A 20,386-nucleotide genomic window follows, 5' to 3' on the forward strand; every position below is an offset into this window, starting at 1 on the left:
TGGGTCTACCTTGTCTACCTACCTGAATAGCGCTGGGACTGTGTCTTATAAATACTCTGTAGTAAACATAATATTAGCTGCTTGAGTAATATTGTGCATCTCCCCCAGTGTGGATAATGACCACCCCTGCACAAGGCAGTATCTAGGCCTTAGGTAAACCTTCTGTTGGTTTATACTGTCATGGAAGGCACTGAAAATGGCACTGTATTAGTTTCCTATTGCTGCTGTAGCAAATTACCACAAACTTGGTGACTTCAAACAACAGAAATTTATTATTTTTTAGTTCTATAGGTCAGAAGTCTGCCACGGGTCTCACTGGGCTAAAATCAGGGTGTCAGCAGGGCTGTGTTCTTTCTGGGAGCCTTAGGGAAGACTCCATTTCCTTGCTTTTTCCATCTTCTTCTTCTTCTTTTTTTTTTTTTGTGCCTTTTCCACCTTCTACAAGCCTCTGCATTCCTAGGCTCCTGGCCCCCTTTCTCCATGTTCAAAGCCACAAGGGCTGGTTGAGGCCTTCTCACACAACATCACTCTGACCTCCTCTGTCTCCCTTTGCCTCTTTTAAGGACACTTGAGAGGACATTAGGCCCTCTAATCATCCTATTTTAAAGTCAGTTGATTTGCAACCTTAATTCCATCTGCAACCTAATTCCCCTTTGCCATGTAACCTAGCATATTCACAGTGCCCAAGGATTGGGAAGTGGACATCTTTGGGGAGCCATTACTCTGCTTACTACGGGCACTCTTGCCCAAAAGTCTAAATTGCATATAGGTTGTAGTGGGGTTTGACAATAAATGGGAAAAGCTTTTTGGTATTACAAAAACTCTCTTCAAATACAGGGAGACCCTGCTGCGTGATCTTCGGCAAATCACTTGAGTCTCCCCATCCACATTTCTGCTAAAATGGAAATTGCCATCCTTTGCTCTGCATGTTAAATGAAATAATTATGTAACCAGGTTTAGCTTAGAGGATGACAAATAGGGTTCAAGAAGTTCTTGATGAATCTTGATGAGGAGGGTGGGCGAGGTTCTCTGAATGACGTCTGGAGAAGGTTTGAGAGATTTCGGGAGAAAAGGAGTGAGAAGTGCCTGCCCTTGAATGAAGTTGGAGGTTGAAAATTCTAGCAAAAGGAATCAACTTTCATGGAAGCTTTTGAAGAGGGCCCAGGTTAAAAAAAAAAAAGGGCGAAGAGCAGAGGCTACTTCGGAGACACCTAGGTGACAGAGAGTACAAAATCGAAGAGGGGAAGGTATGTGGTTTTCCTGGGCAAAGATAGTATTTTGTGACATTCTGTCCCTACTTAGTTCAAGGACACATATACCGTAGGTGTACAGTCACCTAGTGAATAAGTAAATGAATTATAAAAGCGTGGCCAGGAACATAAAAACCTAGCTGTGTAGGTTCCACCGAGATTTGAACTCGGATCGCTGGATTCAGAGTCCAGAGTGCTAACCATTACACCATGGAACCGCCACACGCACAACCTCGCCTTCGGCTCTCTAATCCTTAAAGAACCCTGCCCCCATCCACAAACCAACCGCCATAGGCAGTGCTGAAGTGCTCCCCAGCGCCCCGCTTCGCGGCATGGCGGCGCATGGAATGAGGGAGAGACCATTAAGTTCGGAGAGCAGCCGCTAGGAAGGTCAGCCGGCAGTCCAGGACTCAGTATCCGCTCTGAGCCTTCCGAGGCGGGGGGAGGGGTGGACGAAAATTTGAAAACGTAAGGGAAACCCGAGAGCACCGCCCTTCTTAGCCTCAGGGGCGGGGCACCGCCTCCCCGGAAGTACTTCCCCTTAGGGGCGGGGGCCTGCCGGAAGTGGCGTAGCGGCAGGGAGGGGTTCTTTACCGGGTCCGGCTGCTGAAGCTCGGCGCTCGGTTTACCCCTGCAGCGACGCCCCCTGGTCCCACCGGTACCACTGCTGCTCCCGCCCCTTCGCTTCTCGGCCGCGCCATGGGCACCCGCGACGACGAGTACGACTACCTCTTCAAAGGTGAGGCCACGGGCTCTCGAACTCTCCCCCGAGTCCCGGTTCGGGGGCTCGGGACACTCCCGGGGGACCCGCCCGCGGGCTGCCCCTGCCCTGAGATCGGCCTTTCTCAGCCCTTCCTCTGTGTGCGGTTCGTCCTTCGGTCTCCCAGCTCAGCTCCTTTCCCTCCTGTCACAGAAGGGATCCTCACCACACAGCAGTGTCTTAGCGACCTCCCCAGAGGCCTGAGGACGCCTCAGAGCCCCTATCCTGCGCCCTTCTCGCGGCCGGCTGCTGTCTCCCAAATCGCCTTCCTTCCCGGGTTCCAGGGCCCCTTCAAAGGGGCGCCCCTCCCACCGTCCATCTTTTCGGATTGAGCGACCCCTCCCCCTCAGTATACACCCTCCCTGAGCCCCTCTGACAGGCCCTTCCCTCCGCTCTTCACCTTTCCCTCGACCTACGCTCCCAGTACAGGTCTTTTTCTTATCCGTCGCCCTTTCCTCTCGGGAGGGCCCCTTCCCCTCTCCTCGGACAGACGCCTCTCCTAGCACTCTTCTTCCATCAGCGGGGCCAGGCCCTGGTTAAAAGCCTCACGGGCCGGCGGCCCCACCCCCACCCGCCCCACAGTTCTCTCGGTCAGTAACCTTCTCGCACTGCCCCCAGCATTGGTAGCTCTTTCTCTGCCTTCCCTCCCCAGATAGTTGAAGAGCTCTCCCACGTCTCGTGTGCGACCCCCGACGCTGGGGGGGTAGGGCAGGAGGGATCGTCCCAGCACCCACGCGCGCACTTGTCGCAGTGACCCGGCAGACCGATGTGACTTGCCACCTAGTCTTTTTTCTTCTACCCTCCCTTCCCAGCGGCAGACAGCCTGGGATAGCTCTTGACTCTGCTCGAGAGAAGGGGTTGCGGATGGGTGGTGGCTGTTATCCTTGCCAGACCTGAAGGCCCAGTTCCTGAGCAGGAAAGGTTGTGCGCTGCACAAATACTAGCTTTCTTTATCGCTGTGGACTGGTTGCTTCCTGCTGCAACACTGGGAGGATCCAACCTTTTGGTGTTTTTAGAACAGGAAGGGAAGAGTCCTAGTTGGCCGCATACCTTTTCCCAGAGGTGGAGGGGGGAGCGGCATGGGGAAGTTGCGTGCTCTTTGGTCAAATTAAATATTTTTCATAAGGTAGGGAAACATGTAGTGCACTTGGACAAAACATATTGGAGGGTGGGGAGTGAAAAAAAAGAATTGCTTATTGGTTAGTCCAGAAAGAATCCAAATAGTTTTCTTTTTTAATCAACAAAAATAATGGACACAGTTTTCATTGAGAGAAGAGTACACTAAATGCTTTTTTTGTTGGATGAATGTGCTCTCTCTGATGGTCTTTCTCGGCTCCTGAATTAGGAGGGCAGCCATCAGTAGTATGCTGAACAAAGATCATTACCAAGGAGGAAGAAGCCATTGCTATTAAAGCTTTACAGTGGAGGGTGGAGTTTAAAAAGAATGTTAAGCTTGGTGACTGTTTCTAACTTTGACACTGGGTGCTAAGAATGGTTGGCTAAACAAGCAGGAAACATTGCTTTACCAATACTTTGCAAATCTTGGCACACTAGCGGATGATATGCCCTTATCACCACTTATTCTTCTGGGCCAGAAATTTTTATATAGGGTGAGTACCTTCCCACCCCCCTGATAGTGGAAAGGCATTTATGGAGAAGAGGGTACTTAATGCATTTTTCAAATAGAAAAAAGAAACATGAATTAGTTTGCACACTCTTGGCTGAAGGCATCTGAGGTCTGGTGCAGTTACTTAAGTGAGACCCTGGAGACTGGGGTTTAGTCATTAAAGAGAGATTTGTTTTTTTAAACAAGGTGCAAGGGCAGTGGGCAGCTAGGTACTTTTGAAGTAATTAATTTAGGACGAGATAGACTATCAGAGTATTTCTCCTGTTTGTTTTAGAACTTGAATGTTGGTTATAGAAGCCAGTTATTTTCTCACAAAGAATACTCAGTATCCTGGATTGGCTTAAGAAATTTTAACTTAGCTTTGGGTTTAGACCATCCTACTAACAATGATTGAGAGAGCACAGGGCTTTGGAATCACACAGGCCTGGGTTCAAATACTGACTCAGGTTTTACATTTGCTTTGTGACCTTTGGAAAGATGACTTTTTTGAGCCTCAGTTCCCTCATCTATTAAAAAAAAAAAACACCTCTCAGGGCTGTTGTGAGAATTAAATGAGACTGATTGTAAAATTTTAGCTTCTGTGAGGACTCAATAAATGGTAATAATGTGAAAGAATTCGGGTTTTTTTTTTAAACCTGAATCTATAACTATAAGAGCATTTAAGTATTAGTAAAGAAACTTAAAACTAGGACCTCCTAAAGTGTTTTATATTTCCATGGGTTATGGTTTCATGTGTTGTACATTTTGCTGTTTGATAAGGTATTTTAAAAATTCTGCTGAGAAAGATTTCCACTTTTTTAAAATCTCTTACAGGATATGAGTCACTTTTTAACTTCTGTGATGATTATATAGCCAATTTCTTATTTATACAATTATAATTTAAAGTGAAGCAACAATAATTTCATTTTAAGTGGTTTCATTCTACATAGATTTATTCCCTGAGATGAGCTGCAGCTGTCTAGCTGGAAGAATACTTACCTAGCAAACAAGAGTTGAGGGAATTGTAAATTAGTTTGTAACTCTAACCAGTTGAAAATGAAGGAATATTTTGATTGGTGTAGGATGGAGTGGTCCAAGTGGGAATGTAATGTGGGGAGAGCAGGAGCATTATTCTAAACTATGTATTTGTTCTTGAACATTAATCTTTAGTTAAGTTCAACAGTGAGACTTTTGGTGGAGGTGGGGAATTAATTTTATTTTTAAAACTTAACTTTTTATTTTAAAAACTTTAATTCCACAAATATTTACACACAATGTGGTTAAGGCCCTTTGGGACACATAAATGAAGTATGAATCAATCATAGTTCCTATTTACAAATATTGTGGTAGACACCAATTCAGTCAGAGTCACATTTTCTGAAAATACCTGGATACGTAGTCTACACCATTTTCTTTTCAGTCTCGTTGAAGGTCAGTAGTAATTAACATCAGCTGATTGCCAGTGGGACCGATCATAGGAACTTTGCTGTCTTGCATCTTGATAGGTTTTCTTTCACAACTTTTGGTTGAGCAATTTGGGTTCTGCTGAATCTAGAAAAACTTGTCTAGACTTCAGCCTTATTGAATTTTAAAGACTCTTGGTGAGATTGGGCTATGAATAGTTGAAAGAGTAGAAAGATCTCCAAGTTTATTTATAAAAGCCAGTATGAAAATTATCAGTTACTCCTTCAGGTGATAACTCTTAGGTCTGAGATACTATGGCTGATTTGTTTAATTAAATTTTAATCCAGTACGCTAGTTTGCAAGAGAGTGTGTAAAACTAAATGTGGTTGAAGAGTTGGAAATTTTTGTTAAAAATGGTCAGTTAATATGTATATTCTGTTTTTATGGCATTTAGCAGCGTAGTATTTGATATATAATGAACCAAATTTAGCATTAGATATTAGAGATGATACATAAAATTCAGCAGATGAGGTTAACCAAGTGGTAATGAATATTATCAGGTTATTTTAGAAATGTGATACATGTTTCATATACAGATGCTGTTATTTAATTTATGCTTACACACGTATATATATGTTATGTAGATGGCTATAGTTATAAAATGTTTAAAGTGGAAGTACTTTTAACCTAAGATACTAGTTATGGAAAGTATAGGAAAAACTTCAAATTCCTTTCTTGAACTATAGGATGTGATCATATAGTTTGTCTCATTAAAAAAAATCAATTAAGTATTGTCATCTTAATGAGAGAAACTGTTTTGATTAGAAATTAAGTCTGAGTCCATGAACTTTCGGGTTTTTGGTTTGTTTTTTTAAATCATAGGCAGTAAATTCTCTTCTGTTGTTTAGGTAATTTAACCCATTCTAGTTTGTTTATTTTTTAGTGAACCTAAATATAACCTTTCTTGTTGTGGTTCCTCATTTGGCAACTGAATAGAAGCAGCTTTCCTTAGTGTGTCATTTCTCAGCATCATCTTGGCAGCGCTATTCTTAAAGAACCAATACCTTCTGTTGTCATTTAAGATACAATCCTTTAAGAAGTTGCTAGTCATAATTCTGTCAGCCTTTTCCATGTCTAGTTGAGATAACTATTTTATATTATATAAAGTATTCATGAATCTTGAATTATTTTCAGATAAGGGTACTAATTTTATGTTAAAATTAATTGGTTATATCAAGGGGAAAACACGTCCTCACTAAATATTTTTATGATGGCATAAAGATTTGAGGATGGGGAGATAATGAACATAATCATTAAAGTGGAGGTTGAAAGGCAAGAGACCAAAATTTGAAAGTACTAGAGTTTTTGTGGGATGGAGAAAGTGTTCTTTGAGTTATTTATTTATTTATTTTCCAAAGGCATTATCATTCTAGATGTCTTGCTCTTTGGCTTTAAACTAAATGACTGGCTTCTAAATCGATATATCTGATGTATCTGAGTCCCTGTGCAGTAGAAACGTTCAGCATTTTGGGTTTTCCCTTCTGTCCTATTCCCACTTCAAGTGAGACTTTTATACCTCAGTGCTAGCATGGGGCCAGAAAAGATTCAAAGTTTTCCTCAGCAGAACATCCAGCCTCTTACACTAAGAGGCAGCAGTGAGTACACCCTGCTAATGGGGTGAACTTGATTACTGAAACTGGGATTTCATTTCACATCTAGAATGGGGGACCTTGAGAACTAACATATCAACCAACTATCCTATAAAATTGGAAGTGCATTGTTTTTGTACGTTACTTTCACGAGCTTAGCATCTTCTTCCCTGGTATCCAAATTAAAGCATTTACTGTATTATCTGTGTTTGCTGCAGTACCTCTGACACCTCTAATTGACTATATAACTAGAAATAACTATGCATTTTGCTGCATGGGGTCACTGCTGCCGGGATGATTTCTTGCTGAATCAGCTGATAGACGAGGCCAGAAAGATATGCATTTGCTAATTGTACTCTCTCCAAGACTGACCAGAGGCCAGCTTATATCCGCTCTTGTGGCAAGGAAGGAATGCGTAATGGACTCTGCCCTCTGACCTGAGTGCAGTGAGCTCTCACAGTTTTCACTGCCCTTGCCACCCTCTACCAGATACCAGTCTCTTTTAGTAAGGCATGGTCTTATTCCTGGTGTTATTCTTGCATGTTTGATTATCTAGTCCTGGTATATAAGTCAATTAACTAATAAGAACTAAGAAGCAGCATTAGTAGTCAACAGTAGGAATAAGTATAATATTTTCTGAAATCTTGAAAAAATTTTTTACCAAGGAAAAAAATGTTATCAAGCTCAGATTCTGTAAACCTGTGAACTCATTTGTTCTTTAAATTCAGATAGAAATGCTTTAAAACAAGTTGACTGCCTGTTGCCCCATTGTTTTTGAAGTGTAATATCTCCTTAGGTGAAAAAGAATCCACTGTATTTAGCTAATAAATAAACTGCCTCCTATAGTAATCATAGGAAATAAATTCATCTAATCAAACCTTTTTTTTTTTTTAAATTCATTAAGTCGTAAGTAAAAGTGTAGGCCCTCCTTGCTTTGGCTTTGACTCAGAGTAAGTCAGAGTTATTAGTCAGCTTTCTAGGGCCCCTGTTAAACTTAGTGGGGTGTTTGTTTTTGGAGGGGTCTCTAGTCTCCTGCCAGTCTGGTAAATGTAACTATGAAAGGGCCATTGTAGTTTCTGTGATCTGGGTGGCAAAGTTTATAAACTTGATGCCTTCTGTGTTACGTGTGTTTCATTTTGCCTAGGTATGAGTCCTGAGGTCATCCAGGCTTTGATGAGACTAAGTAGAACATACTTAGGGCACTAACATCCTTTGTTGCTTTCATGTCTAATACATATTCATATCACAAATGGTTCATTTGGTTTAGGATTTATCTTTCAAGTTATTACCTTCTAAGGTAGTAAGGTTGGTATAGCGTTGATTGTTAAATTAATGCATTAGCCTGTCATCAGTGCCTAGTAGACCTATGATTAAAATTTGCATGTGTGAGACAGGATACTTTATCTGTGCTAAGCAGATGATGTGTGGAAGATGATGTGTGGAAGTCACTATGCAGGTAGAAACACGTTAAAAAGAATAAATTGGTTTTATCGATTGATAACATGGGCACTCAGCTCCACCCCCACCCTCATCCCTTTTTAAACATCAGATGCCCTGTCTTTTTTTGCTTTAAAACATGATGGCATTGTGAATGTGTGTGCCTCATTCATCTGACATTAAGTTCTTTGTCTTTTTAGTTGTCCTTATCGGAGATTCTGGTGTTGGAAAGAGTAATCTCCTGTCTCGATTTACTCGAAATGAGTTTAATCTTGAAAGCAAGAGCACCATTGGAGTAGAGTTTGCAACAAGAAGCATCCAGGTTGATGGGAAAACAATAAAAGCACAGATATGGGACACGGCAGGGCAAGAGCGATACCGAGCTATAACATCAGCGTAAGTCTCATAGTTTTTTAAGTTCTGTGAAATAGGCTACCAAAGTGAATTAGCTGACTTTTGGTATTGGCAAAAGGTACTGTTTTGTTTCCTTTAAAGAATTCCGGTATTAGGATTCTAAAATTTATAAGTGTGTTTAAAACTATATATATGTGTATGTATATATATATATATATATATATATTCCATATACTTAGTCTTTTCTGGTGTTCTCTTCCATCTTGTGGTTGTTTTCTAATAGTTAAATACATGTTTCTGTTTTCAGATACTATCGTGGAGCTGTAGGTGCCTTATTGGTTTATGACATTGCTAAACATCTCACGTATGAAAATGTAGAGCGATGGCTGAAAGAACTGAGAGATCATGCTGATAGTAACATTGTTATCATGCTTGTGGGCAATAAGAGTGATTTGCGCCATCTCAGGGCGGTTCCTACAGATGAAGCAAGAGCTTTTGCAGGTTAGTGATATGAATTCTGTGATATTACAGTGATTCTGTATTTCTTGCAGTTTTGATAACCCTCCCATGAGGGTAATCGGTTACAGTAGTTTTGGAAAGGTAAACATGAACGCTTAACAAGTATTGTTGTTTTGAAAGTGTGTGATGACTGTACGACTCTTTTGCTTAACTTTGAGTTATTAAAACTAGTATTTTGAGTTTTTGCTGCCAAAAATTGAATATGAATACTGTCTTCTTTTCTCTCCCTGGAACGGGTAGATGAAATCTATGTTTATTCTGTGCTTCCTGCCTTTTTCCATTATGTCTGTGTTTTACTAAGGCTTGTTCTATGTGTGTCCGAAAAGTAGTGGCCTAGGGAGTGGTCAAGGACCAACAGGGATGTAGCTGCTTAGGAGTTGTAACTTTTTTGGCTTTATAGAGGATCTGCCTATCTGTTGACTCCGTACTGGTAGGGGCAGCCTACTAGAAGGGAACATTGTACATTCTTGACTAGTGAAAATTGTGACCTTCCACTATTAATTATGCTGTGAATAAAATTTTCTATCACAGTTTTTCAGTTTTCTAGGAGAGAAGCTTTATTTCAGATAATACAGTCACAGAATTCTGAGTGAATCACATATACCCACCCACGTTCATACCATAGCTATGTGGTTGATGGGGAGAAGCCCAGTAAGGGATGAAATTAGCTGAGTATTTGATAAGTTTACTACATTATGCCTAATGTTCATTGCTAGTGGTAGTATTTAGATGTAACGAGTATTTATTTTAATTAAGTCAGTGAAAATTTCTCGCTGTCATTTTTAATCTACTAACGTGGAAGTAACATGTGTTCTTATTCCTCAAGAAGTTGGGGAGGTCTTGGGCTTTAAAAAAGTTCTGTTACTTTCCTTTTGAAAGCTTTAATACATCCCTTGTATTAAAATTTGACAAGACTGAAGTTTTTGTGTCTCCCCACAGAAAAGAATGGTTTGTCATTCATTGAGACATCTGCTCTAGACTCTACAAATGTAGAAGCTGCTTTTCAGACAATCTTGACAGGTGAGACTTGCATTTTTAGATTATACCAGTGGGAATTTGAAGTATTAGGAAGGAAATTTAAACAAATTAATCAGGAAACTAAACTATAAAATCACACTGAGAATGACTATCATTTGAAAGCTACTATCGCAAGACCTGTTTAGAGTACAAAATTAGTTAACAACCCTTGCTTGCTGAGCTTTAATCATCCTAATTCATCTGGTTTATAGTGGGAAAAATACTTTGAAAATAATTTGTTCACTGCTGTTATTACTTCGGTCCATGAATTCCATATTTCATGGTCATAAGCACAAAGCAATGCTTAATGGTACTTTTTAGAAAATAAATATTGAAATCCCATTTATGGAAAGATGTGAATGTCCTTTTGAAGTTCAGTAAAAAAAGGGCATTCTTGGTTCTGATTTGTTATAGAAGCACCCAGGGAAAAATATATTCTTAAAAACTTAAATGAGAAAACAAAAAGTAAAATTCTGCCGTGATCTATTATTGGATAGGAAGCAAGGTGTTACCTGTGGAGAAAATCAGTCAGTGATTACATACTGAAAAGTTTAAATAAGTAGTGGGAAAGGAACAAAATTCATGCTGTTTTGGAATGTGGATGTGTAGACCAGGTCAACCTCAGGAATAAGAGGACATTTTATTTATGTTGACTCATATTTACCCTGTCTTTAATAGAATGAACACTTCATCTGAAAGTTTAATCTTAATCCTCTAATAGGCACTTCAGTGAGTTGTTTTTAAGTACTTTAAAAATGTATATTACTTTAAAAATTTTTATTTATTTATTTGGCTATGCTGGGTCTTAGTTGCAGCATGAGGGATCTAGTTCCCTGACCGGGGATCAAACCCAGGCCTCCTGCATTGGGAGCGTGGAGTCTTAACCACTGGACCACCAGGGAGGTCCCTGTATATTACTTTTAAGAACTCATAATTCAGAGTATAGTCTTGATATATAGTGACCTTATGTGGTCTAAAAAATATATATGGAGAAATGGTTAAGTAAATGAGCTTCCAATTATAATGTAAGAAAATTGTTATTCTTCGTATGCAGCACTTGTATTGGAGACCAACAGATTTTAGCTTTTAAATGTTATTTTACTGTAAAAATGTAGGGAATAAAACTTAGGGTTTAGGAACATGGGCTTAGAAGCCTGACTTGGTTTCTAGTCCTGGCTGCTCCACTTATTAATTAGCTCCTATAATCTTCGGCAAGTTACCTAACCTTTCTAGCCCTTAATTTCTTCGTATGTAAAGTTGAAATCTGTTTTGGAAGTTCTGTTATTTTCTTTCAAGTAAGGGCTTGTATTTATAAATACCTTGTGATATGATTTGACTTGACTGTTAATGTTGTGACTTAAAGGTTTTTGTCTCTATAACCTAGCTCACAGAAAAGAATTGTCTGTCATTGAGACATCTACTCTAGACTCCAAAAATGAGTACATGAGTTTGTACATGTAAAATACTTAGCTGTCCCTGGTACATTGTAAATATTTGATATCGGTAGCTAAATAGCAGTTAAGGTATGAAAAAAAACTCATTAAAAATAAACTATATTGATGATTTACATACCTGGTTTATTAGAATTCTTTTCTGTTATCAGAAAAATAGTAAATAAAGGACTGGTGCTAGGGTTGGATAAACAGTCTTTGGAACACAGTAGCTTTCTTTTAGAATCTTTGTGTCAACTTTCATTGCAGATTATTTCAAGCAAGCAAGATCAGATTGAATAGGCAGTATGTCTGCAAATCCTTTTTTTTCCTTTTTAAACACTTGTGTGGTTTCTCTTGGGTCAATGTGTTGAATACTCAATTGAGACCCAGGAGCTGTAGGCTTTACTTTTTATCACTTTGCTCTCATTCCCTGTGTAACTAAAGCCAGTGAACCTCTCTAGTCCTAAGATTCAGTGTCTTAACATGAGTGAATTAAATCATTTTCAAAGTCTGTGAGTCTCTTAAGGCCTCTGAAAAACCTCATTTGAAAAAACTTTAGTTAGTCCTTGTTGGGTTATTTTTTATGTCCTGTCAAATCTCTGCTATAATTCTAGCCCATTCTGATTTCAATTTATAGCCCGTTTTTTCTCATATTGAGTGAAAATGAGGCCAAGTGTTTTCTTCCATCTGCAGTTAACTATTTTATGTATTGTTTTGTAACGTTGAACGTATGATCTGTTCAAACATGAACTAATCAATAAGCAGTGATATATACTTTAAATTGATCTGTTTTGTCCTGAATGATGAACATCTGGCTGTTTCTCTTAAAATTCACTCTTGATTAAGCTTTTGTTACTGCTTAATTAATATTGCTTGAAAGCAAACAAGGCTTGAGCTTCACTTACTACTACCACTTTTCCTCTCTATGTAGCCACTATTTCCTCAGCTTCCTGTAATAAATCTCAGTGTTGATCTGTGGGATCAGAGATCACTGCATATGGCAGCAGACATCTGTGTTTTGCAAGTGTTAGGATGTTTGTTCTAAACTTTTCTATGTAATAGTGGGAGTATTAATGCATAGAAAAAACAGGAAATAGAACAGTATTCTCATTAGGCTTAATTCTGCCTTACGTGTTAACAGTATTAAGGGAGCATTTATGTTGTATTTTGATGTTGCTGGAAGAAAAAAATAGCTTTTTACTTTTTAAGATGCAAAATTATGTATTAGAAAATGTATCTCCATTGTTACTTCAAAGTTAACTGTGTTGCTTTTTTTTAGAATCGACCCATGCCATTCTTGACACCATGAATTTGACAGTAACTTCATGACATAATTTTGCTGATGGTATTTTTAGGAGGTAGTTGGTTAGTGCATGAGTGAGCCTGATACATTGCTTAGCCTGTAAATTTCAGTGCAGCTTTGTTTTCTTTCATCCTCAAGTTCATTGAGGGATGTTATTAATCCATATTTTCCATACTGTATATATATATATTTTTTGCGGTACGCAGGCCTCTCACTGTTGTGGCCTCTCCTGTTGTGGAGCACAGGCTCCGGACGCGCAGGCTCAGCAGCCATGGCTCACGGGCCCAGCCGCTCCGCGGCATGTGGGATCCTCCCGGACTGGGGCACGAACCCGTGTCCCCTGCATCGGCAGGCGGACTCTCAACCACTGCGCCACCAGGGAAGCCCTATACTGTATTATTTTTTTCTTTTAACTTTGAATTTTGACAAATTCAGACTTAAAGTTTGCAATAATAGTACAAAGTATTTGCAAATACCTTTAACCCATATTCCGCAGATGTTAATATTTTACCACACTTGCTTGCTTCTTTTTCTTCCTCTCTAAATATATAAATAATACTGTTTTTTTCCTGTACCATTTGAGAGTGACAGACATGTTGCCCATTATCCCTAAGTGCTTTTCAGTGTGTATTTCCTAAAATCAAGGATATAGTCTTTTCATAGCCATAGTACATTGATCAAAATTAGAGAGTTAGATAATAGTACCACATCAATGTTAAGCTACAGATCTTATTCAGGTTTTGCCAACTGTTCCAATTATGTCCTTATTAGCAAAAGACAGTCTGTAATCAGATCATACATTGCATTCAGTTGTCATAACTCTTTTTAGTTTTCTCTAATCTGGAATAGTTCCTCATTTTGTCTTTTGTTTATTGACATTTCTTGAAGGGTATGGGTCAGTTATTTTGTAGTGTCCCTCAATTTGGGTTTGTCTTATGTTTCCTTGTGATTCAGTTCTGGTTATGTATTTTCAGCAGGAATACCACAAAAGTGTTCTCAGTGCATCATATCAGAAGGCTCATGATGTTGGTTTGTCTTATTAATTACTGGTGATGTTGGTTATGATGATGTCCTCCAAGTTTCTCCGTGTAATTAATAAGTCCAAGCCATCTTAGTAGTATGGAGACTAGATTCTTAATTCTGTGGTTGAAAGAATTTTTATTTTTTGGCTGCGCTGTGTGGCTTGTGGGATCTTATTTCCCCGACCAGGGATTGAACCTGTGCCCCCTGCAGTGGAAGCATGGAGTCCTAACCACTGGACTGCCAGGGAATTCCTGGTTGAAAGAATTTTAGTTCACTTAGCATATTGTCTCTTAAAAGTAAGGCTAGGGTTTTTCAGGCATTAATTTTATTGGAGTAGGGAGGATCTTTTAATCAGACATAGTAGCTTTGATTCTTTTCATGTAGCAACCTTGTGTCAGTCAAATCAGAGCATTTTTTTGACCTTCAAGAAACTTATATCGTGAGCAGTAGGTTTGAAGAAGGTCTAACAAATTCTGATGTAGGCTGTAGTAGGATAACTCAGGTCTCTGCTATTTTCACAATTTTTGGAGGGACTGAGGAATTTGGGGGTTTTTTGTTCCCCAATTTGGAGCTATTGCATTTAACTTCCTTAGAATTTACTTTGAAACTTGATCCATACTTCCATTAGAGTAGAAATAGGCATATGTCTTTTATTTAACTTTACTCGGTTATATTTAAAGCTATTTTATACTAATGTTTTGCTTTATATTTAGATCTCATACAAGAGATCCTGTTATAAGAACGATAAAGCAGAATTCCTTTTCTTTCTAACCTTACCTGTCCTTTGGACTTCTTGAAAAGGGTCTGCACAGGAATTGGTATATCACATACATTTGGTTCTAAAGGAGAACATGCCCTTGAAAGAGGAAAATATTTGCATCTGGTTTAGCAAGTTATTAGTCCTGTTCCCCTCCCCCCACTTAAATAACCTTCTCTAATCAGATACCAGCTAGAAGGTACCTGCTTTATATTTTCTTATCAAAGTTTTTTTTAAGTGACACACCCAGCCTCAAGAGATGTTAAATTACTTGTGTAGCTTCTTAGTGCCCATTCTAACTGAAAGAAAAAATTTCTCCTAATTTTCTGATCAGCACTTTCCTTTTTCTTTGTTGCCTTGGGTGGCATTTTTATTAGCGGACATCTTTTTGGTGACTGTAGCAATGTAGTAATAATCTACTTCTACAGAACAGTATGCAGTACTTGCAGGCAGCTTTATAACACTGCTCAAATTTCTTTCCTTGTAATGAGATCTCTTTAATTATTTACCTTTCTGTGTTCTCTGAGAACTCTGCTTTTTCCTTTCTTCCAGTATTTGCTTTTTATTTAAGAACCTGCAAAATAATTTTTGTTTTGGTTCCCCTAATGTAATATTTAAAACCACTTGTAAAGAAGTTAAATTTTTAGTAGAGAGTCACATTTAATCATTTGCACTTGAGAAAGAAGAGCCTTCCAGTTGGGGATTAGGGAGAAAACATAAAGAATAAAGAATGAATGGTATAGTTTTTCAGTAAGTTGATGATTATCTTTACTTCTTAGTCACTAACCTGATTGAATGACTGTCTTTCTCTTTACCCTAGACACTCTGGTCCCATCCCTTTTTAAAATTTCTTTTTAAATTAATTAACTTATTCTTGGCTACGTTGGGTCTTCGTTGCTGCACGCGGGCTTTCTTAGTCTACTCTTTCTTAGTCTACTCTTCGTGGCGGTGCGTGGGCCTCTCATTGCGGTGGCTTCTCTTGTTGTGGAGCACAGGCTCTAGGTGCGCAGGCTTCAGTAGTTGTAGCACGCAGGCTTAGTAGTTGTGGCTCGCAGGCTCGTAGTTGTGGTGCACGGGCTTAGTTGCTCCGCGGCATGGGGATCTTCCCAGACCAGGGCTCGAACCCGTGTCCCTGCATTGGCAGACGGATTCTTAACCACTGTGCCACCAGGGAAGCCCCGGTCCCATCCCTTTTTAATGAAAAGAATCCAAATGAAGACACCACGTCTTGCATATCCTTTTTTTTAATTTTTTTAAATTCTAGTCTGCCTTTCTTTATTGGAATCTAATTTTTTCTCTTGGTGCTTCTTTGAAGCACCACTTTGAACCACTGTCAACCTTCTGAAACATAAATTTTAGCCACCTGCTTCCCCCAAAAAAGCATAAGAGAAGGCACACGAGCTGTCAGTGTTTTTGTTAGTTTACATATTCAGTTGATTACAGTTTGCTGTTATTCAACTTTAGGGAAATTAGTTTTTAACTTGGAAAAAATGTATTAATTTAGTTAGTACATTTCCTTTTCTTTAACTTTTTGTTATGGAAAATTTTCAGCATACCAAAAGTAGGATACTATCATGAGCTCCCATGTAGCCATCAACAACCTTCATTCAGTTCAGAGCCAATCTTTCCTCCTCCTACTCCCTCCCCCATTATTTTGAAACAAATCCCAGATATTACATCATTTCATTTGTAAACATTTCATGATGTATATTTAAAAGGTAGGACTTAAACCCGTAACAACAAAACCATTTAAAAACTGGCAGTAATTCCTTATTGTCCTCTATTATCCAAACAATATTAAAATTTCCTGTCTCAAATTTTAACAGTTCAACCTAGAATCCAAATGATGTTCGTACATTTGAAAATATGATTCCACTTTCTTTTTCCCCCCATAACTTTATATTTTTAAAATTTTCAAATATTACAGAAGTAATACAGTGAACACCCATATATCCTTCATCTAAAATGCTCAGTTATTAACATTTTGCCACATTTGGTTTATTTCTATATGTGTAAATATACTTTTCTTCCCCTTTGCTCAATCTTTGGAAAGCAAACTGTAGACATTATGGCACTTTACTACTAAACACGTGAGCATTTTATCTCCTCAGAAAAAGGCATTCTCCTACATAATCACAATACCGTATATCATATCCAAGAACTTTGTTTACGTAGTATTATCTAATGTGCAAGTTCATATTCAGATTTCTCCAGGTGTACTAATAATGTCTTTTATAGATTTGGTTTTTACAGTTTAAACCTAGGATCCAGTCAAGGAAAACACATTGCATTGATGGAATTGTTATATATCTGGGTACTGAATAGAGTAGCCACTTGCTACGGGTTGTTATTGAGCACTTGAAATATGGCTATTGGACTGAGGAATTGGATTTTGAATTGTATTTATTTAACTTAAATAGGTGGTTAACGTATATTTAATATAAATAGGTGGGCTGTAGCCCACATCTAAAGCATTTATTCTCATCTTTAAATGTATTTTGTGGCAGTAACTTTTTTTTGAAGAGTCTTGGCCAGTTGTCTTATAGAATGTCCCTCAGTCTGGATTTATCTAATTGTTTCCTCATGATAAATTCATTTTCAACATTTTTGGTAGGAATACATAGGTGTCATTCATAGGAATATATTATACTTCATAGTCCATCATAATAGGCATATCATGTCAGTTTGTCCCATTTTTAGAATTCCCTTACCTTTTGAGGTTTTTTTTTTTTTTTTTTTGGAGGGAGCACTTTGAGAACAAAGGTAAGACACATTCTTTGTTTGTAAGGAGCTTATATAGTCAGAGGGAGCTACTTTTAGGCAGTGCACTGTAAGACCAAATACAATATATTAAATAAGGATACTTGCTGTAGAGGAATTTAATAACATTTATTCATGTACTAAGTTATCAAACCCCTACTATATGCTGGAGATACAGCAGTGAATTAAGTAGATACAGTTTTGGTCCTTATAGTTTGTTGACTGAAAAAAAATGCACAACCGAAAAGTTGAGAATTATGTCTTATTTGGCAAACTTTCTGAGGACTTAAGCCCAGGAGGCAGCCTCTCAGATAGCTCTGAGAGACTGTTCTGAAGAGGTAAGGGAGGAGCCAGGATATATAGGAGTTTCTTGAACAAAAACTAGGTAGTCTGGAACATCAAAAGATTACTGTTAATTAAGGAAAACCAGACATCTCAAGTTAATGAACTTAGGGCCTTTCTTTGTATGGGAAGATGCAAGAGTCTGGGCTCATTGAAATTACTCCTTTGATATGCACCTTTACTATCTAGGGCCAGTATCCTACTTTTCTCCATCCTGAATTCCCTCGGGGTGCACCGTGGAAGAGGGGGGTGGGTGCAGTGGCTGATGGCTTGATGGCCCATCATCCTTTGTTTACTGATACGGCAGGCAACGTTCCTCATCCACTAGTTTGTTTAGTGGAAGAGGTAGATGCTAAACAATTAGTTTTGATAAGTGTCACAGAAAATCTTAAGTTGCTTGATTTGAATAATTATTTCATTACAGTTTAACTTTAGTTCAGGAGGCACTGATAAACATTATCTTTCTGTTCTTCTTTTCCAAGAGTCCTTTGGGATTTTGACTTGTTTATGAAGTTGTATGCTTCCCTATGTAGCCAACAGAAATACCTGCTGTGTCTGATAATGCAGATTTAAATATTTTTCTGTCGTACAGTGTCAATGTATGTAGGTTTTTTTGGTAAGGGTAGAAATTTAGATCTAAGCCCATAAACTGTGTAATCTCTTTAGACAAAGATTTATTTAACTGATTGGTAAACCTTTCCCTCTGAAATGGAAAACCTTTATTTCTCTTCTTACCCTAAGGGAAATTGTTGTGAAATAATGGGTTGACTCGAATCAGTGGCTGTTTGAAAGTAAAACTTTGAGCATATGCAGTCTCTGTTCAGTTTATTTGCATTTTTTTCTCTTATGAATATAACTTCTGCCTCTCTGTATCTTTTTTATCAACGATTTATGGGTCTGTTCACACTGGGTGTTGCTGTTTCTTCTTTTTTACTCAGAGATATACCGCATTGTTTCCCAGAAGCAAATGTCAGACAGACGTGAAAATGACATGTCTCCAAGCAACAATGTGGTTCCTATTCATGTTCCACCAACCACTGAAAACAAGCCAAAGGTGCAGTGCTGTCAGAACATATAAGGCGTTTCTCTTCTCCCCTAGAAGGCTGTGTATAGTCCAGTTCCCAGGTCTGAGATTTAAATATATTTGTAATTCTTGTGGTCATTTTTGTGTTTTATTACTTCCTCATACTTATGAATTTTTCCATGTCTTAAGTCTTTTGATTTTAGCTTTATAAAATCATCCACTTGTCCCGAATGACTGCAGCTTTTTTTTCATGCTATGGCTTCACTAGCCTTAGTTTAATAAACTGAATGTTTGGATTCCTCAATTGTTTACTTTTCATCATGGAAGCTGTCACTGTAGGACATAATATAACTTGATCCCTTGAAGCTCAGATCTGTTGGTCTTGATTAAATCAAATTAAGAAGACTGTAGAAATAAGCTATCATTTTGCCACAGAGCAGCTTATAATTAATACACTCTTCTCTCAGTGCAGTGTATATTTCCATAAATCTAAGAATTGCCCTATAAACGTAGCAGAATTTTGAGAGCTTGAAAATTTTCCATTATTCTGGAAGTCAATTTCTAACATGCCTTAATAGGGTTATGTAGTTTAGTAAATTTTGTTTTTTAATTTTTGTAAACATCAAAGTTGATCAGAGAGGGGGGCACTTTTTTCTGGATAAGAATTATCTTAATAAACACAAAAGACTGTGATGATTTCAGTAGCAGTATGGTTATGGGGCCATATGTTAAACAGCGCTGCCTGGCAGGCTGGGAACTGGAGAGACTGGTGGAATTCCATATGAGGTGCCTGTGTTACAGTAATCAGGCAGCCCAAGTCATTTAACTTCTCTAATTTCCCAGCAGTAGATTGTGTGGCATTTTATTGCTCAGGCAATAACTGGTTTAATGCTCTTAGTATCCAATGGTGAAGTGTTAATTTTGTCTTAAAACCTTCCAGTAAATGAAATGCAACCTAGTTTTATCACCATATCCACCAGCAGGCATGGAAAATTATTTTAACAATGCTGATTTTTGAGTTTTGCAGTATATTATGGAATACAGTCCAGTTAAATATCTGGTTTCAGTATGTCTAAAGAATACAGTGAGAGGTTAATTTCTGCTCAAGTGGTACCACTTAAAGGCATGTATTCTTTTAGTATGCAAGATGAAGTAGTACCTTGAGTTAAATAGAATGCATTTAGGCATTGTACAAACCTGAAAGTTTTCTTCCACTACATTATTGAAATCAATGGAGCAACTCATTTCTCATTCAGAAATGTGCACACTAATATTTAGTTTTGTTTTCTTGTGGATAGTATTGAGCACTTAACTCTGAAGTGTTCTATAAGTTGTGTCAACTAAAGTGATACTATTCAGGATGGTGGAATATCCCCAAAATATACATGTGTGTGGGCTTGCATAGATTACTATGTTTCATAGTTAATCTTCTGTCTTTTGCGGTGCTCATGACGTGTGGGGCGCACGGAAGGCATTGCTGTGATTAGTCAATTTAGTTTTTCTCTGTAGCCGTTTTATTATTTTGGTGTATTGGTTATGAAGATACTACTATCTATTTGTAAATCGCTACTTTGTATTTTATGCATGCTCTGTAACTTGATTTTTTTTTTTTTAGTTATTGATTTGGAATATATTCACATTCTAATAAACAGTTATAGGGGGACTATTCTTTATGTTGTCAGATTATATTTTTCCTTTGAGTGCTTTGGATGTAGCCATGGAATATTTGCTTCTGATGAGTAAGAGCA

The 20,386-nt window shown here is 38.3% G+C and overlaps 1 protein-coding gene across 1 annotated transcript; it reads left to right on the forward strand.

The window, feature by feature from the left end:
• The first annotated feature begins 1,807 nt into the window (after window positions 1-1,807).
• On the forward strand, window positions 1,808-20,306 carry RAB11A (RAB11A, member RAS oncogene family). The gene is made up of 5 exons (XM_082617322.1): window positions 1,808-1,989; window positions 8,307-8,502; window positions 8,768-8,961; window positions 9,919-9,999; window positions 18,553-20,306. Exons 1-5 carry the CDS (start codon window positions 1,950-1,952, stop codon window positions 18,690-18,692), a joined length of 651 nt encoding a protein of 216 aa, XP_082473448.1. The 5' UTR covers window positions 1,808-1,949; the 3' UTR covers window positions 18,693-20,306.
• Window positions 20,307-20,386: the final 80 nt, after the last annotated feature.

Source organism: Mesoplodon mirus, assembly GCF_964341445.2.
Source record: "Mesoplodon mirus genome assembly, chromosome: 4".
Classification (NCBI taxonomy): Eukaryota; Metazoa; Chordata; class Mammalia; order Artiodactyla; family Ziphiidae; genus Mesoplodon; species Mesoplodon mirus.

Excerpts from the sequence above, each read along its gene's own strand:
- RAB11A (XM_082617322.1), top strand. The coding sequence starts at position 1,950 with ATGGGCACCCGCGACGACGAGTACGACTACCTCTTCAAAG. Across the intron at positions 1,990-8,306 it reads GTACGACTACCTCTTCAAAG|TTGTCCTTATCGGAGATTCT; the intron begins GTGAGGCCACGG and ends TTGTCTTTTTAG. Across the intron at positions 8,503-8,767 it reads TACCGAGCTATAACATCAGC|ATACTATCGTGGAGCTGTAG; the intron begins GTAAGTCTCATA and ends TTCTGTTTTCAG.